Here is a 20,864-nt window from a genome sequence, read left to right on the forward strand (position 1 = left end):
TGGCAGCTTTCAACTTACCTGCCCCAAGTAAAAAGTTACTGTTACCCAAATAGAGGGGCAAAAATTAAAATGAATACTAATGTTGAGAAAAAAAATTTATCACTGAAAAAGTCGGGGTACTGAGGTCATTATTTTTAAAATTAAAGTTAAAAGTTCCCAGTATCAATATTAATCATGCAGGAATATTATTATGAAAAAAAAAAATTTAAATAAATTATCTTCCCTTTTTCTGATAATTGCACTACAGTCATTTGGGGTATTCCGAATCACTGCGGGTTTCGCAACCCTCGGGACTTTACCTTATCGCTGTACTTTATACCACATCTTCACACGTGTGACAACAACGCAGTCAGCATCAACAAGGTACATATAATTAATTCCAAGAAATAAAATCATAAATACCATGCATTAATTAATTAATCAACAACTTAATTAATGAACTCGCTACATCCTTGTCGAAGAAATACCCTTGCAGAAAACGCAGTTTGACATTTCCCAGCGCTGTAGTAGCGGTGTTTTTGGTTGATATATGTCATATTTAGTACTAAAAGAACGGCAATTTTATAAGCTTTTAAGAGCATTAAATATTTTTGAAAACACTTCAAAGTTACAAAAGTTATAATCACATTTGCAACCCCGTACAGTTTAAGGTATTTCGAATCACGCAAGTATACGTGCACTCAAAATTTCTCATCACACACAAACACAGGCTGATGCACCCTAGTTTGTAGTTTCATATGCCAAGGGAATAAAGTGAATAATATCTATTATAGACTAATCTGGGTTTATATGGACCTTTTATTTAAAAACAGTATTTCATTTACATATATCAAAGACACCTACTGTATATACGTACACTATACACACATGCACTGTATGACATGGGTGCACTTTATGCAGAATTTGATCTAGGGGCGAGATGATGGTTTGTCTTGAACTATTTTTAAAAAAAATGTTTTGATGTGGAAATGGGGGGGGAGGGCTTGTTAAAAAAATTTAATGAGTATAACCACCCTTAGCCAACCCCATTCACTGTTGTTGCAAATTAAACAGTATGTAAATATATTTGATGATTGTTTTGATATAGAAATGGGAAGAACTAAGAAACGCAAAGAAATCTGGACCCCATCTAAAAGTCCGGCACAAAGACTCGCAGCCAAAGTTTCCAGGAAATATAAATCGCCACACAAGACTGTTAGGAAAGCTTTATATCAGGTGAATCAAAATAAGTTGTCAATTAGAAGAGCAGCATTAGAAAACAATCTCTCTTTTTCTTTTCTCCAAAGAAGAACATCAGGAAAAGTAGATGTTGACAGTAAAAGAGGTCCAAAGCCTGTGTTTAAGAAAGCCGAGGAGGAAGCATTTGCAAATTATTTGTCTGAAATGGCACAGAGAGGAATGGGGTTACGTCCAACAGAGTTTCTGGACTTCGTTGAAAATATCATGAAAAAGGACAAAAGGGAAAATCCATTTAAAGACGACAGGCCTAGTTGGGATTGGTATTATGGATTTTTAAGGCGAAACAGTCACATAATTCAAAAAAGAACTGAAACACCTCTGGAAATCTCTAGAGCCAAGGTGACTGTGAAAGAGATTGATGAGTGGTTTGATAAATATAAAATATTTATGTCTGACAATCATCTCCTGGACAAACCTGAGAGAGTATATAATGCAGATGAAACTGGATTTACAATGGGATCCAAATCTGGTCAGGTGATAGGTCCAGCCAAAAAGGTAAATGCAGCTCCAGTTCCACATGTATCAGGGGGGAGGAGCAAAGAGAGAGTTACTGTGATGTACTGTGCAAATGCTGAGGGTACAATAATTCCTCCATTTTTTGTGTTTTCTAAGCCTAAACCAGCTTCCTATGACTTACTGGCTGGTTCACACAGACAAGCTCATGCAGAATTTACAGAGAAGGGTTGGATGGATGCAGAAACTTTCAGAAAATTTATAAAGCATCTTCATAATCATGCCGTGAAAGAGAGACCAATTGTTTTACTGATTGATAGCGTAGGGAGTCATGTTGACATGGAATCCTTTTCTATGGCCAAAGATCTTGGGATAGAGATCTACAGATTAGTGAGAAATGCAACTCACTTGATGCACCATTAGATGTGGGAGTTTATGGGCCCTTGAAAAAGAGCTGGTACAAACACCTAAGAGCCCATACCAAACAACATCCTGAAGATATGGTACGCAAACAAACCTTTGCCAGACACTTGCAAGTGGCATTTCTAGATTTCTACAAACCATTGACAGTGCAAAAAAGTTTTGCTTCTTCTGGAGTGTTTCCAATAGACAGATCTAAGATTTCAGACTGTAGACTTAAGCCTGCCCTTACATATGAAGAAAAATTACTAGTTGAAACTTCATCATCTTCCATTGGAATTCCTCCGATTCCTTATGAAGCACAATCCACATCATCATCCATTCCATCTACATCTAGCACAGAACCAGCCATTCTGAATGCTGAAGAAAATTCAGGCTTGGATATCCTTGCCCAAGCAGTTTGTGCACTGGGTAGTGACGATTCGGTAGAAAATACTGGTTTGCCTGTACATGCATCAATTCCGGATGAAATCTCCCCACATATCAAAGACGCAGTTAAAATACCAACTGTAAAATTGAAGAAAACAAACAGAAAAAGACTTGCAGATGAATTACCAGACAATTTGACATCAACAGACTCTATCAGGAAGATGGGCTTAAAGTCATTGGAAAAAACCAAAAAATTTGCATTGAGAGAGAGGAAAGCTAAGGAGAAATTTCTCAAATCCAAAGAGAAAGCTAAAAACATTCACACCCTGCCATCCAAAAGGAAAGTGAATAAACCATCAAAGGGTTCTTCAAAGTCAAATAAGAGGGTGCTGAAATCTTCCTCTACTGCAAACCCAGTCCTGTCATCTGCTTCAAAATCTTCCTTGGCATCTGACGTATGTTTTGTATGCCATGCTGATGAATCTGTACCAGGACTCTGGATACAGTGTGAGAAATGTCAGCGTTGGGAACACATTGCATGCATTCCAGATGACCATCAATGGAATAGAGATGCAATATCTCAGGAATCTGTCATATTCATATGTCAAATTTGCACAAATGTCATGAATTAAACATGGTAATTAAAGTTTCAATGATTATGATGACAAAATATACTTGTTTTGTAAGGAGCTTTGTATACTAAATTATAATAACTATAACTTAACTATCATTATTATATTCTGTCTCTCTCCCTTGCTCTTGCTCTCTCTCTTTCTCTCTCTCTCTCTCTATATGTATATTCCCTGTCCGTGAGTTAACTTTCTTGCATGTTTGAAAGTGACACTTTAATTTTTTTTTATTTTTAGAGTCAAGGACAATTATCAGAGCAGCCAAAGAGGGAAATTTTGTTAAGACATTGCGTGATTAAAGGATATCATGACTTTAAAATAAAGCCATTACAGTCCAATCAAGTACCGCTTAGAGTTGATAGGGAATATACGAATATTCATGATCCTGATGCTTGTTTGGTATGGATTCCAGATAATGTTCCTGCTGATCTCAAAGAAACAGTTACAGATGAAAAGAGGGGCCTAAAACTGAAAGATATAGAGGGTCTACCCTGTGGACATGTCCCTAGAGGTGTGGCCAGTGCATTTAGATATGTAATGGATGCTGGGGGCGAAATTTCTGCAATAGTTACTGGATTTCCTACACCAAGTTTCCCACCTTGGCCTCCTATGCTCGAGAAAGGAGGAGGTGTAGTGATTCCATGTACATACCGAGTATGTCCAACTAATTTTCATATTGCTTTAACAATCATCCAGGAGCATCTTGAAGACATGCCAGAAAAGGAAGTTATTGAACTTATTGAGGTGCCCACATCCTAAAAAAATCTTTTGGAAATGGTGTTCATAATTGATTTTCGGTATGTCTTCTTGAGTTAAATTGTGAATTTTCTCGCATTTATTCAAAACACAGTTTCAGTTGTTTTATATGTAAGATTAAACCTGTTTTACAAGAGTTTGGTTTGCTAAATATTTGCATTTATAAAAATTCTTGTACATAATCTGCAAAATGTACTGATTTTGAAGGAAGTCTGGTTTGTTTTCCATATTTTTTTTATCTTATCCATTTTTGTGCTTGTTTTTTATTGAATATGTGTACTGTATGAATGATACCTACATGTACATAACTTGTACAATACATTCACCTCAGAGAGAGAGAGAGAGAGAGAGAGAGAGTATATAAGATATTTTTTTTCTTTTCAAATTTATATTTTTTAATATTTTTTATTTTTATGTTTTACAACACTCAGAGAAGTGAATTTTATTGTTAAAATACTCAGATAAGTCTTTTTTTATTGTTAGAACTTACTCGAAGAAGTATATTGTTTATTGTTATTGTTTTACATTTTAATAAAACCTATCAGTGATTAGTATTAAATATTTTTTTTATGTTTAGAGATATGCATATTTGGGAGGTGGGGTGGGGGTGGTGCCACGAATCAAATGCCTCCCCTGTACGATCCACCCATGTGTTTCTAAAGAGTGATTTTAGAGAGAAGTTCTCAACTTTAAAAATAAACACCAACATGCACACGGAAAATAATTCTTATATTAAAAGGTCGTTGGATTATGTTACTAACAAATTTATTTATTAAAATGTTGTTTTCTGACCGTTTTTGATCTGTATACTAAGTGATTCGAAATACCCGGAAGTGACTCGCAATACACTAAAAAGGTGGTCTAAATATAGCTGCCCTCAAGGTCGCTGTATCGAAGATGAGCTCGCTTTGTAAAGTAGATTTGTTTACTTATAAATCCACCTTTCCATTAATACCAAACAACCGGTTGTAAGCCTGTTAATGAAATCGTTTGCAGTAAAAATGTAAAAGATGATTCGGAATACCCTAAATGACTGTATAAGCAAGAAATACTGTTAAATCCGTTCTTTCCAATACACCTAAAAAAACCAACACTGAACTAATTAAATGCAGATTTCAAAAACATTTTATTAATATCAAATGAAAAAATCTAACGTTAATGGACAGTGATTGAACTCATAAAATCTATAAACTTTTCAAATCTGTAAACAAGACATACCAGGGGTAAAACACGGATCCCCGAAATCACGTGCCTAGGAGGAGTAAGTATTCCCTGCAAACCGGTCACCCCGCCCAGTTTATGTATCAGGTGGGCGGAATATTCCATAGGTGATTTTTATTTTATAAAAGAAAAGCCTTACAATGGGTATTAAACAAATCAGACAAAATAAAAACCTATGATAGGTTGTATTTGTTAACAAGATTATTATTACGACTTCAAACTTCAGGAATCTTTTATGTATTCCATGTAACCTCAACTTATTTGTCAGTTGATGTCACATTACATTTTGAATTAATTAAAATTTTTCAAGTACTTTGTCTTGCAAAATTATATTCTGTGTACTTGTTGACTTTGCTTTTGAGTCCAAAAACACTTTGTAGTGATCAGATCAAGTCAGGATGATATTTGCTATTGGAGGTTTTTAGGTTATTGTTTATAGTGGATTTGAATACAGATATGAAAGTATAGATTTGAGGTGAATTATAATAGCCCGAGAAATATGTTAAATCATTTAGCAATACAAGCGCACCTGCAGAAATAGTTAAATATATTTCAATATATTATTATTTTGTATTCTTACATGAGGGTGTCTACCAATTGAGTCTATATACAAACCTTTTTTCTTTGTGCTAATTTAAGTTTATTGTTTAAAAAAAATCTAAATGGATTTAATTATTGCTAAAGAAATTTAATTACTCGGAATACCATGCAAAAAAAGTAAAACACCCACAAGAAGTCTGTTAACTGCGGCCCCCCAAAAAATCATGTCAATATTTCAATAATTGTGTTTCAATTTTTTCTTAAATTTTAGGTCACCTATTTGAACGACAATATGCAAGCCTTTTGTTAAACTTTTCTGTAGGATCTGAACATTAATTTCTGTCGTGTTTAAACTCTATAAATTTCTCGAATGTAAATAAAATATTATGAATATTTAGACGAACAATCCCCAATCCAGAAAGACGTGATGATTTTATAACTTTAAGGTCATTCTATAAATGTGGGAAAGTGATAGCTATATAGGGTGGGAGGGAGATTATCTTACAGTAAAGCTTCTGAATTTTAACTGATCTTTGATTCAATATACACCCAATATCATAAGAAGCCTCTCAAGTTCACTTAAATTAAATAAAAAGAGTTTGTAAAGTATGCCTGTTTTAGTAAGCAGGGTAAAAGGTCTGGATAGAAAAAATACTGGAAAAGATATCTTTAGTTTAATAGTTTCAAAACAAGAAAAACTTTATCTTAAATACTCGCACTTGCCCATTCACTTACATGTACAGTATTTTAATTGCAAATGCTTTTACGTAGGTTTTAATAAGTTCATGATTTCAGCACAGTGAGCATTTCTAATTACATTCAAAGAACATGCAGATATTCAAAGTACGATTTTTTCCAAAAAGAAGTTAATTCTAAATACGATTAGACATTTTCTAGTGATTTGCTGAATATGATTTTGTTGTAAATATGATATTTTCCTTATGTAAACAAAAACAAGGCAGGAACCTTGCTTACATTATGAAAAAAATTAAGTTCTGTATATCCATTGTAAATCAACAAATGATGTTAAAATTTTGCTGATCATTTGAATTACCTTAATGAAGAATTGTAAACATTAAAATTGGTAAAATAAAAATCAGTTGAAACTGTGTCCATGTCCCTTTAAAGAAAAACATTATCTTAAAGAAATATAATATTTTTATTCCACTTATAGTTTGGAGTAGAACACAGACTAAGCCCCTATATGAATATATGATTACTTTTCATTTAAAGAAATAATCATTTTTGTTTTTTGATGAAGATAATCGTACAAATTTATAAACAAGTCCCATCTGAATATTCTACATACATCTCAGAATTTTTAACATTCTTTTGTACAATTATTATTGCACGTTAAAACATATAATAATTGAGTATATATGAAAAAGGCGAATTTAACAAACAGTGACGAACAAAAAAATAATCTTCAAATAATACAAATCTGTGAATAGGGTGTAAAACCTCCAGAAATTCTAGAAATGGGATCAGTTGCCTGGAAGAAGTAAACGTCACAACCACCATGAACCCTCTGTAATGATCAGATGCACAAGACACTCAATATACAGTCGTTTAATATTTGATCGTGCTAAGAACATGGCCTTAAACTTGACGATGAAAAATGTACAAAAGTGTGCGTGTAAGTGTAGTCCGAAATATCTGACGTTGTCCTGTTTTTTTCCCCCACGATTTTGATATTTTACATACCAGGAAAACGTCAGAACCGAATGGAAAAACTTCAGATATTTCGGACTTGTGTAAGTGTAATAATGGGGTAAACACGTCTTGATTTATCATAATTTGCATGTTCTTTAAAACAACAATAGCTGATGCATTTGTAAGTTTAAAAAAAGGTTACTGAATGATCGCTGAAGATCTACTCAAAAATGAATGGGAATAAATGCCACATCATTTTAAAAATTTTTAGTATTGGATAAATTTTACTTGGATAAAATAAGCTGTAAAATAATTTTATTTGAGACACAGGTATTTCTACTACTTAAAACTTGTGTTGAGGAATATTATTAGTTATCCAGGTTCAATCAAGGGTGTACGGGGATTTACCCCGGGTTGTATTCCATACACCCTGAGGCCGAAGGGTGTATGGAATACAACAAAAGTGTGTGGGTAAATAACCGTACACCCTTGATTGGACCTGGATAACGAATTTATTTCCTTTGTACCCATAAAAATGCTTTGTAAACATGATTTTTAGCTTTATATTTATCATAGAGAATGTATGCATTGTGACGTCACGTTTTATTTACACCCGGCTCAAGTCGGGTGCACGGATATTTACACCCGACTTTGTAACCAATCAAAGCTCGTGTTACAAGCTAGATAGAAAATAATGTATGTTACTCTGACTTTATTCAAATATTGAGTGTACAAGGATTCTGAAAAGGACAAAATGGTGAACTAAATTTTGGAATAATTTTAATTAATGCTTGACCATCTTTTAAGCTTTTTTCGATAAATTCGTATCTAGAAGCTTTTCTTATTATGTATTTATATATAACCAAAAATTTTGATTTAATTTTTTATTGGACCTTATTGAATTTTCTTTTATGTTCCCAAGATAAGATACGATTTGTTTGTTTTGAACACGATTAGCTAAAATGTTTCCTATTTCCTGTGATATACATGTACATCACACAACGCTCTTTACATCTTCATTATGTTTGAAATAGTGTAATGTAAGATATGTTTATATGCTTGAAGTGAGCTGATTACTCATGCATGAAATTGAGATATTCTTATTAACCATGCTAACTCCACCCAGGAAGAAACGTAACCTAGGTATAAATTAGAACATGGCTAGGCTTTGAAAATTATTTTTGATCTAAAATGACGGAACCCAATGTTGTTCCTCGGGCATAGTCAGGCATCATGATAAGGCTGTTTTTCTTGGGAATTCTGATGTGTGGAAGTGTGCAGGGTCAAGGTAGGAAAAAATGCACCTGCAAAAGACATCAGATAAATGTTTCTATATCTGTAAATCATATTATTAGAAATGCCAAAAATTATATATCTTTAAATCAATATTTGTACTACAAATTATCTTCCAAAAACATTTCGTTACGTAACAACAAGGCCAAATAAAATTAGAAAATTAGATATTACTGAGCACAAAGAAGAAACACAATCACAAACAATAGAATTTAATTAAACTTAACTTTATATCTGTTGAAGTTTATTACATGCAATTTTATGTTCTAAAGAGTTGGAAAATGTCTTAATATGATTTTCTGTTGTCATAGTGTCGATAAAATACTAGTAAACGATATATATGTATGTATATTTTTCAAAAAGCAAAAATAAAATGACCTAAATAAAAATTAATTAATAGCTTTATTTAAGACACACCGGTACATTTTGTATGAAATCTGTATAGAATATTGAAACCATTCTATTATAACCTTACATATGCAGCATGAGAAAACAATTAACGATGGAAGAATATATTACGTCAAATACCATATTGCCGAATCCATCACTTTACCCTTCATTATTCTTCTACTTAATCACAAATGTATTGCATTGAGGAAAAGATACCTATACTATAAGGAAACTAGAAATATGTCCATACTGAAGTGCTGTTTTTCTTTTTTTTTTTTTGTGGTATGCTTGCAAGACTGAGTGGTGGTGTTCGATTTAGAACTTCTTTTAAGTGTTCTACATAACTAGCTCTTTGTCTTACATCGTCAGTAATAATTTTGCCTTGTTTGTCCCTCACTGGGCTGTTGGTTTCCACATTCCTTCTCGACAATGTCTGGTTGTTTCGTTAAGCATTTTCATGTTGTTCTCTGGCTCAGCAAGCATGCCATGGACAAACTGTCTCTAGTCCTTCCTAGCACTCTTTTTGACTTGTTTTCTGGCCTACAATATTTTGTTCTGGATTTTTCCTTTTGCTTCGTATCCTGACACTAGCTGGACACAGTGATTGATTCGGTGCTTCAAATCTTCTCTTTGTTTCACTTTTCACATGACACTGCTGTCTCCAGTATTTGTGCTTCTTCTTTCCTAGGACGCAACTGCATACTTTTTCTTCTAGGTGTCATGAGGCTTAACCCATCTTCTATGGTTATTCTGCCAGACACTCTAGTACCTCAATCTTAACTTGTTGTTTATTGTAATGTTGACCTCCTCCCTTCTTTATTTTAAGAAACTGGATGTTGAACTTGTTGTGCGGTGTAATTGATTTGTCTTTGAGCGCAGTTTCATTATCACCGCAACCAGTTGGTGATCTTAAACTGCATCAGCTCCTCGACTTGTCTTGATAGCTAGCAAACCTATTTACTTATGATGATGAAGATCTATTTAATAAATGGAGATAACGAACAATATTCAAGCTCAAAGGTCCACTCAAACTGTACAAACCAGGGCCTGTTGAACACCACAGGTGGGATAATTTTTTATTCGCTGTTGTTCTGGATCTGGCGTGGTAAAAGTACTAAAAGTTAAATATTTTTTTCTTTTACTTAGGTGCACCGGACTTGGGTGCAAACCCCTGGACTTATTTCTACTACGATTCCACTGCCGATACAGTTATGTGTCTTTGCCATTTCCACAGAATCGTACGAGATGACGTCTGGTACAAGGTCCAGTTTTTCGTGGACGAGAGAGAAGCCAAAGTACATGTGAACGCAACCGGAACTGTACCTTTACTGATGGATGAATCGGACTATGGAGTTGGAGGTTTTGGGGTCAAGGTTAGTAAACTAGGAGGAGGTTTTTGTAAGGTTCGCGCACATCTGAGTTTTTGGACGAAGGTCACGATCAAGGATGTTCTCTGTTGTTGTGGTTAGGGGATTGGTGGCAATACAAACAGAAATTTAAGCTTATTGTTTATACGAACAAAATGATTTTGGTCAATATATACAAATTGGTTAAAATTCAAATGCCTTTTATGTAAATCATGTAGGCCCTATGTGCACGAAATTTAATTTGTTCTTTTATAATGACAATTAGTCTACTACAGTAACTCAACAGTTCATCAACAGAATTATACTCTTTAGGTACATGTAAATACACAGAGAATGTCGAGGAATTTAGCTTTTATGGAATTTTTAAATTAATGACGATTAAGTTATTTTTAATGATTTATTTAGTTATGATTCAACGGTAAACGTTTCTTTTAACATTAAATCATGAAATTAATACTGCTAGAGTAATTCATGATATGATTGCATCGTAAGTTAATTTAAGTTTTTAAACTTTTAAAAGAAAAAGTTTGGGTATCTACATTTTTTTGGTACAAACAATATGTGCTTATTAAACACTGATGCCTCCGTATGGCAGCTGATGGCGGAGGATAAAGTTCTCAAATGCAAGTTTTATTTCCTTGGCCATTACTAACTAATTTTGATACTCAAACAAAGACTTGTCTGAATATGAAATATGAAGTCCAAGCATCAAGTTTTCAAAAGTTATGGTCAAGGTTAAATCTTTTGAACCAAACTCAAAGGACAAGGTTAAAAGGTACAAATTAATTGTACCCAGGAATAGCCATAAGAGAAACACACATGAAATATTGAACCCCAAGCACGAACTTTTCAAAAGTTATGGTCAATCTCAAGCGTCAAGGTCAAAAAGTCAAAAATCTTTATTACCATTGAAAAGTTTTGTCCAAAGAAGTACAAAAAATACAAATGTGAATTATAAAATCCCTAGCGCCAACTGTTTTAAAGTAATAGCAAAATCAGAGTGATTTTTTATTTATTTATTTATTTATTTTTGTTTTTTATGCAAAAGTGGGTAAAACTTCGAGGACAATTTTAAAAGGTCAAATATGTTGATATACCCAAAAAAGCTCGTGTTACAAGAAATGCACCTGAAAGTCATACCTCCAACCAGTCAAATGTTAGGGCAAGTTTATTGTTTTGTGGACAGAAAGAAATCAGATAAACAGACATATAGCTGGACAAGGCAAAAACGATATACCCCAAATCTCGAATATTCTATTGCAGGGGCATAACTATTCAAAACTTAAAAAAAAGAAACACGAAGAATCAAAACTTGATCAGATTAAAAAAAGTTTTTAAAATCATCTCTTTTCAGACATATTGCAATGTGACGCCATGTTTTGCCTCAATTTGCGAGACGACGTTGGGAAAGCCATTCAAAAGCAATGTTCTCACAGCTGATGTTGAAGTAATCTTCGATTATTTTTCTTTTACATTAAAACAATCTTTATCTTATAATCTTAAATATACCATTTATAAATTAAAAAAAAAAACAACATAATTGGTATATGATTTATGAGATATCGAGTTCAGCCATTCTTCATGAAAATACTTTCTCACCTCCGATTTTTCTTTTAAACAAAACTAAATCATTAAATGCAAAATTATCTAACATGTTCATTTTAAAAGAAATATTTACAATTGCTATTTTATTCTAAACGCATGAAATAATTGAAGATATTTATACCATTTTTGTATATATTGATATTAATATACATGTATATGAAGCTCACCTGCTATAATAAAAGTCTTCCGAATTGTTAATGAATTTCATGTAAATAATTCCTTTAAATTAAACAAATTTAACTTTTTCAATGAAAAAAATACTCTTAGAAGATTAATCAGATTGCAAATTTAACTTTGTAGGTACACACACCCAGGGTGGATGTCTGGGAGGGGACAGTAGGGGGTAATATTAAACTTCTACTTCCGGTTCCTCCCATTTTGTTTTGTCCGCCAGAAGTCAGAAGACCCGTGAACCGCTGCTACGTCAAGATACTCACACATTTTACAGACACAGAGCGAACATGTCCGGATACTCTTCAACAAAATATGGCTCTTATTCTTTACAGGTTTGCTGCAGAACTGTAGCGTTTTGGTTTATATTTTAGACTTTGATCATAATGTTATATTGTCAAAGACTAAAATATAAAAACAATGCTACAGTTCTGTAACTATTTACATGTTAAGGTTTGATACATTAAGTTCAGCGATACAATGGTAATCGTTTAATTAAATTATTATTACAGAACAATCATAATATAAAAAATATCTTATGTAAATAGCACATGAAATTTCTGAAAATTAAATCTCAACACATTATTTGAGAAAATAAGATTACAAAATACCCTTTGCTATATTCTTTATTAACATTGACCAATTTACACAGAAACATAATTTTATTCTATTTATATTTTAGCTTATCACATCAAGTGCCTCCTTTCTGTGGAATTCCAATAACGATGTCAAACTGGGCAACTCCAGTTTACATTCTTATTAACGCTGCTATCAACAGAATACTTGATGGACCATACTTAGGGAGAACTCTTAACATTTCTGTGCAGACCATATGCAATGACACATCAACTAACGCTAGTATTGTAGATAAGTCTGTGAAGGCAAGTAAAATGTCACTGTTCAAAATAATTTTGTTAGCAATTTAAAGCTCTGTTAAAGCTCAAATTCTAAGTGCGACTTGAGCATAAACATTCAAAACTTTTTCTGTTTTTTTTTTGACATTTTGTGTTTTTATCTTTGACGTTTTTACCATATCTAAAAATAAGATAAAAAAAAATACAAAGCGTATAAAAAATGAAAAATAAAAAATATGCATTTAACTGAATTTCATGTCAGTTTGAAAGTAACATCCAATTTGAAGACTTTAAACTGTATCTCCTATAAATCTACATCGATAATTGTACCAATTTTTTTAATTACAAGAAAACAAAGCCTAGATATTGTACATTTGCGTCTCCATATCAGTGAAAAATTTCAAGAGAGGTACGACGTTAAACAACATACAATCAATCAATCAATCTGAAACATAATCCTCCATCTCGTTCTTATTCTTAAAAAGGTCTCACCTTAAGGACCCGCAACTTTCACTTCAAAGGAACAGAGCACATGGAGAAGGAACAGTTGCTACCTACTTTTTATCGACTGAAAAAAATGAAATTTTACCATAGTCAATATCATAAAGTTGTACAATTTCAACTCTCTTCACAACCAGCCTCCACGATGAAAATAAAAAAAAACAGTGCCATCAAAGATTGTTTAAAATCAAGTGAAACACGATATATCCAAATAAGCTTAAAATAAAACAAAGGTCTTGGAATAAGTAAAAGAAGTCTAGAGAACAACAGTCCACATATTCACAGAATTGTCCTAAGGTTTTTAAGAAATGTAGACTTAGTTAAACAATACATTGCTTTGTTAGGTTGTTAGTTTGGAAATTAATGCTACATTTGTTGCAGGAAAATGCATAACCGTGTAAGCCAAATAACTGCAACAATATATACCATACCAACAAAGACAAAAATATTGTTTATTTTTATATATTTGTAAAAATATTCAAAGTAGGATTCAGCAGAAAAATTGCATTGCTATGTACATGTATGTCATTGTACGTTTCATTAATGGAAGAGCCACTGCTCAAGAAATCTGTACAGGTGATATGATTGTGTTGTTTACTGCTTGATAAACCACAATGGTTTTCAAAGGAGGAAATATTCAGTGAATGTAACCATTTTGTTTGAATTTACGATATGAAATTTAAGGGCTAAGTATCGGCTATGAATTTCGTATTGCGACATATTAATACTGCAATAGTTTAAGCTGAATTGCAATATGTATTGCAATATTTTCAATATCAGTTAAAATGAGCATTTCTTATTTTGTTAAACTTTTTCAAGGTGAATGTAATGTAAATATAATAATATGCAAAGTACGTTGTGATAAAAATCGTTAACTATTTCATTACATGTTTTATTAAGAAATGCAACTGTTTACAACAATTACTGTTTGGTACGATTGGAAACATTCCTGAAGTCTTAAATTTCATATTTATTTGGAGAAATCTCAGGTTCAAGAATTATGGTATATATAAACATCTTTTGCACAAAAAAAACAATATTATCTTAAACATTATTCTTAAAATTCTTTCAATAATTGTATTTTGCTTGACATATTTTTGGAAGGTGAATTAATATATAGTCCAGAACGGAAGTTACTGTAGGGAAATTGTCAATTTGATGCAGTCATTTTGTACTTTTTATTATCACACATGAGTTGTTTATGATTTAGATACCTCAAATTGTTATTGTTACAAGAGAAATACTGCACAAAATAAGTACCCATCGTCTTGCCACTTTAGGTCAGAACAATATTTTTATCGATTCGATGAGGGGAATGCCACTTGTAACTGTCAGTAGCCGTAAAATCTGGTGATGACGTCATTATTTTTGACAAATGTGGACCAACAATTTCAGTGCCATTTGATGGGTAGGAACCTTTGTTTATGAAGATCACGCAAAAAATACCTCAATGGTCAACTAACTAAAGAACCAGGATATTTATTTTTAGGACAAAAGTATAATGTAAACATTTTGTCACTCGGTGAACCATTCATTAGCTACCAGAGCCGAAGGCTCAACTGTTTTCAAGATTTTTACGTGTCCGTCTGTCTGTCTGTCCGTCTGTAAACTTTTCACATATTTTGCACTTCGATTAATGAATCCACACAGTTTTGACAAAACTAAGTTACAAAGATAAGGTAAAGGGAAATATAAATTTTTAAAATAAAGGGCCAAGTCCCCTGCACAAAGGGGAATTTAATCAATTTTGTTTTAAATATAATTCTTAAAAATCTTCTTTCAATAATTTTTTCAGAAAAGCTGTAACTTATTTTTTTGCATCCTAGGATAGTCATAGATTCTATATTGTTCAAAAAATGACCCCGAGGTAAACGCCACTTGTAACTGTGCAGTACCGTAAAGTCCTTATTAATAGATGTAATTTTTCATAGAGATATATAGGAAAAATCTTTGAAAATCTTCTTTGAAGACCACTGTGCTACTTAAACATTGTTTACTCACAAAAAAATTCAAATTTTTAAGTGTTTGGATTTTTTAAAAACGTTTAGAAACTGTTTTAGAAATAAAATTTGAATTTTAAGATTTTTGAAAATTTTTTAATACGAAGCGAAGATGGTACAAAAAGATATTGTGGAACTGTAATTGCTATTACATGTAGATTGATATCTCTAAAATACATTTAAAGTGGGATAAATGGATCACACTGACCAGAAATTTTTTACTTAATATATAGGAAAAACAAAATCTTTTTAGCATGACCACATGTACAATATAACCCATCGTTATATACTTTAGGTCAGAATTAGTTTTATCCGTTGTGACTGTCTTCTTGAGGGGAATGCGACTTGTAACTGAAATGCAAGTTTAAAAGGGCATAGCCGTAAATTTGGCGATGACGTAAATTGTTTTTGACAAATTTGGACCAACAATTTCAGTACTGAAAGGAACCTTTAAACCCATGAAGATCACGCTATACCTCAATGGTCAACTAACTAAAGGAACGAGGATATTTTCATTTGGTGTATATACAAAATATAATGTAAAAAATTGTAATTTCAATGCATTCTCAGGTGATTTTCAATGTAAGACCCGTTTGTCAGATGTCTTTTTGAAACTTTTTGAATTTTCTGATTTCTTCAGAATATCATTTTTAATATGAAGCGTTAAGGTTGATGGTTTAAAGGGAGTCAATCGTGTTGCATCCCTGCTGACTGTAATTGCTATTACTTGTAGATTGATTTGCCTCTAAAATCTATTATTTAAAGCTGTTCTTGGGCCTAAATTGGATCACCAATGACCAGAAATTTTCTGCAAAAGTTAATGCTTGACGTCTAGGATAAAAAAGGGGGTACAGCAAACATCTTGTATACAACGAACTTGAAAACACGTATTACGATAATTATATATCATTATATAATTATATATATACATATCATTAATTAGTTTTACCGGTTAATCATATGCAAATTATATATATGTCTTCTTGATTATTAACAGGTTCATCTACCTCATGGGTCTGTTGTCACTATTGAGAATGGCAAAGGCAATCGTCCGAATTTCCTTAACATCTGGATTAGAACAACACCAGTTGACTGGCGAAATACAAGAGGCAAGCATTTGAATAATACAAAATTATTCAGCAAATATGTTTAAAGAGAACAATTTTTTTTCATGAATTGTAAGAAATGAAAATACGTGTTTACGATCTAGAAATATGCTTTTTTCCAGATTGAATAGACAGAAAGAAAACATTTAAAATATCAATCTTCACAATCAGTGTATTTTTCCTGTTAAATTTCATTGGAAATCTTAGAGAAACACACATTATTTTTTTTTTAAACATAAGAATACATAATTTAATAGGAAGTTAAAACATATTCAATGATATAAAGTCAAGTCATTGTGTATTGCTTTAGTACATTGAATAGAAACCATTTAAAAATAAATTAAAAAAAAGGACAGATAATATAAACAAAATTTTGTCAAAAAATTTGGAAAAAACAACTTGGGTCATGTTTTAATGATTAAAATAAATGGTTCACCGAGTAGTTTTAAATTTTTTATTCAAAGTTGCATGCATAAGATGGAATTTGAAGTGAAAGATGTTTGTATAGAATAATAAGAATGGTTTCAGAACGTTAGATTTTGAACATCACAGAAGGTTTACAATTTCTTTATATTCTAAAAATCTATAATTATTTTCATCATTTGCAATGAAAATAGGTCAAAAATATATACCAACCCAGGCATCCATATTGTTTGTAACATCTGTCCTTAAAATTATAATACTTTTTCTTCCTATCAATATTCATTTGCGTCATATGACCTCTTTTGTTTATTGCCTTACCCAGTTCTGAGAGGCGTTAAAATTATTATAAAGACAAATGAAAATTAACATATTTTTATGTCGTTAGTCGAAATAATGTACCTGGCCATGACTAAAGTGCGATATTTAATCTGTCGGAAAGTTCTGTATTGGTGCATGTCTGCGACCGACGACATCCAAAAGTAATAAATCAAGATATTATTTTTTAAAGTGTTTCATTATTATGAGTCTTTTAGAAATTTATATCTAATTTAATGATATTGGAACTGCAAACGGATTATTTCATGTAAAACTTGAACAGACAGAAATACATTAGGAATTTTTTAAACTATATAGTGACGTTGTGCTATTGGGAATCTTTAAATATCATAGGACTGTGTGGTCTATGGAACAATATAAATTATGATGACGGAATATTGAGAGACGGGTCGTGGTATGCCTTTGCTGAAAACAATCCGGAGAGATCCTTTCGCAGCTGGAGGTATGGAAAAAATAAGATTCCGATCTTTTGAAGATTCATCTTTAAATGCATGAATAGGGGCATTTAATGCCATAAATAACAAAAGTAAAATGAGTATGCAGTGATAAAGATGAGACTTGTTTATTGATACAGAATCAATGAGACAATAGAACAGTCCCTGTACAAAGGGTTCTGTCCTGAAGACTTTGAGGCGGATCCAGCCTACACTTATTGTGTTTGTAACGTGCATGGGGCGGATCACTGCGCAGTAGAGGCTCGAGTACAGGACTGCTTCCCCGCATTGGAAACTAAGAATGGAACAGAAAGAGGCAAATCCACGATATCATTGTTACTGAAAAGAGCAGAAAAATTAATTGAAATGTACTGAAGGAAAAATAGAATATATTGTTGTGAACATTATTTATAGTATACATTTCCGATAAAAATACATGAACAATAAAAATATGTGTATATGTAAAACAAACGTGCGTATGAAAAAAATACAAAAAACCTTCTTTTTTTCTATCATGAAGTTTCTAGTTTTCACACTTACTGATCAATACTATTACTTTTTTCCTCCTAGGGAAAGATATTACTGCTGAACTATTGGAGAATAACTCGGAAGAGACCACTAAGTGCTTCCTGCAAGAGTCGGCGTCAAGTTCTACTTTTGAGTACAACCCTTCCCATACTGCACCAGTTTGTATATTTTTCCTGAGAATTACAAATAAAACTCCCAAACTTTTATGTGACATATATCCTATGGATAGATATTTCAATGATCATGTACACCAGTAGAATGGTGTTGTTGTTTTTTTAATTAAGTTATTTAACAAAGCCTCCGTTATCGTCAAAAGAAAAACTGGGCATTTCGATTTGTAGTCCAATCTGTTTGTCTAATTACGGAAACAAAATATGAAGAAAGTTTATAAAATGGTATATTTCAGATTGGAAGCTGGCCTACACCCAGTAATTTCACTGAAGCGGAGGCAATGCAGTATTGCACACAATTTGTCAGTAACTCTTCCGCTGGAAATATGTGTAAGAGTTACATTTCGTCGACATACGTAAATAATGCCCTACAGGACTGTGTCACCGACATTAAGGTATTGGGATTCTAAAAAGATATTGCAATTTTCATTTTCAATATAAGAATTTAATAAGTATTCATATTTTGGATTAATTTGATATGAATTTTAATATAATTATATATATTAAATAAAGAAATTTTAATTTAGACACTAGTATTAAATTGATTATTTAAAAAATCTCTCAAGATAATCAAAAGATCACGAATGTCATTGTTTTAATATGCTTTGTTTCAACGGAATGTATTTGTAGCTTACTGATGATAAAAGCTGGGCAGAGGAAACCCTTAGAGACATCCTCTATCATTGTAAGAGTGACCTGATCTACAAAAGTACGCAGTGGGAGACGGTAGATGGAGAATGGCGTCCACCGATGGACAAATTTGGAATCATTTGTCCCAATGATTGTAGTGGACATGGGACATGCAGAGAAGGTAGAGTATATCCTCTGTGATAAATTTCATGGAATGTGATTAGTTTCTCTTCTGCATCATACACACTGTATAAAGAATGAACATTCTGGGGTTTTTTTTCACTAATTGATCCTTTTTTGTTTATTGAATCACTAGTTTAGAATCATGTATTTTACAATTGGAAATAGAAACAATATCTTAATATGTTATAATTTTACCTTAATATGAAGTCGAATGTAAATTCAAAAATAACCAGACAGCAATCACAAATAAAACCAGACTGAAACAGTTTTATTTCTAAAGCTATTGTTTTCACGATAATAAATTACAGGGATATGTAACTGTGATGGCGAGGAATACGTGGGTTATGATTGCTCTATTCCTGCCATGAGTCCACCAGAGCTTTATCACATCCAGGGATCTTCTACAATAGATCTTGATGAGGGTCCAGTCAAACAACTGTCAGTGTATGGTGTAGATTTCGTGTGTCATTACAAATTCCTCTGTAAGTTGTGTCCTTTATATAAAAACTACATTTTTTATTTAACTGGTGAGGGATATAAATACAACCTCAAATCCAGGTTTTGCTATTTTTGGGATATAATAATTTACAGATATCTCTCGATCACTCACTCCTTAATGATTTTTACTCTCTTTCTCATCCCTCTCAAATACACTGTACCAGTACATGTTGTCTTCTTTTAATAAGGCTAAGGAAGTGAAAACACCTGGTTATTATCTGACCAAGGAAAATATTTACTGCCCATGGGCTAATATCACAGGGAGCAGTTTTCGTTTGTCTGTTAGTAACAATGGAGTCAACACCAGCAGAAACCAACTAAATCTAGAAGTACTTCACTCGGTTTGTCAACTCTGTTTCTTTATGGGTGCAGAAATGGCTTGCCAGAACCGGGTAATAAGTCACTTTAAATTATTTTATGAATGTTTCTATTTGCATTTTTATAATAGCCAATACAAACCCCTTCAGACTGCTAGATAAATGTAAAATTATGTATCAAAAATATTATTTCCTTTTGTTTGTAATCTTTTAAAAATACATTAGATAGCACATGGAGTTCATTTAAACAGCTACCTTTTTATTAAATAACATCGTAAAAAGTAACCCTATAAATTCGGAATGCCTTTTCAAAAAGGTAAATGTCAAGCATTTAGGATTGGTTGTGCTCCTTAATTTGCTTGCCGAAATAGTTCTGTGCTGGTAAGGGACATTATATTCTTATTCGTTTCACTCAAACAAATATACAACAATTATGAAATAAACACAAACTCTTGAAGTAGGATGTGAAGCGCTCTGAAAGTGCAGTTTAATTAGTTTGCGAATTCAATATACACATCAGTCTATTTTTCTAATCTCCTCATGCATATATCTCTGATTTCTACAAAATAGAAAGTAATAATCATACCACAAAATACAAGAGGCCCAAGGGCCACATCGCTCACCTGAGCGCATCGACTAGGAAAAACATATATCAGATCAAAACTGAAAGTTTACTTGGGGGTGGGGGGCTTGAATTTTAACCCCCATGGGTGTCATGATTTGAACAAAGTAGAATCTACACTACCTGAGAATGATTCCATATAAATAGAAAAATATC

General features: G+C 32.5%; 1 protein-coding gene and 1 pseudogene across 1 annotated transcript; both read left to right on the plus strand.

Annotated features, from left to right (window-relative positions):
* Nucleotides 1–1,089: 1,089 nt before the first annotated feature.
* Nucleotides 1,090–3,869, plus strand: LOC134271000 (uncharacterized; annotated as a pseudogene).
* Nucleotides 3,870–18,308: 14,439 nt separating this feature from the next.
* LOC134271001 (von Willebrand factor D and EGF domain-containing protein-like) lies at nt 18,309–20,161 on the plus strand (the record flags this gene model as incomplete). The annotated part of the gene is made up of 5 exons (XM_062753270.1): nt 18,309–18,446; nt 18,695–18,853; nt 19,089–19,269; nt 19,580–19,731; nt 19,958–20,161. Coding segments are annotated over exons 2-5 (651 nt in total), but the record flags the coding sequence as incomplete, so codon positions are not given.
* Nucleotides 20,162–20,864: the final 703 nt, after the last annotated feature.

Source organism: Saccostrea cucullata, unplaced genomic scaffold, assembly GCF_032062105.1.
Source record: "Saccostrea cucullata isolate Sc308-1 unplaced genomic scaffold, CSIRO_AGI_Scuc_v1 ctg7853, whole genome shotgun sequence".
Classification (NCBI taxonomy): Eukaryota; Metazoa; Mollusca; class Bivalvia; order Ostreida; family Ostreidae; genus Saccostrea; species Saccostrea cuccullata.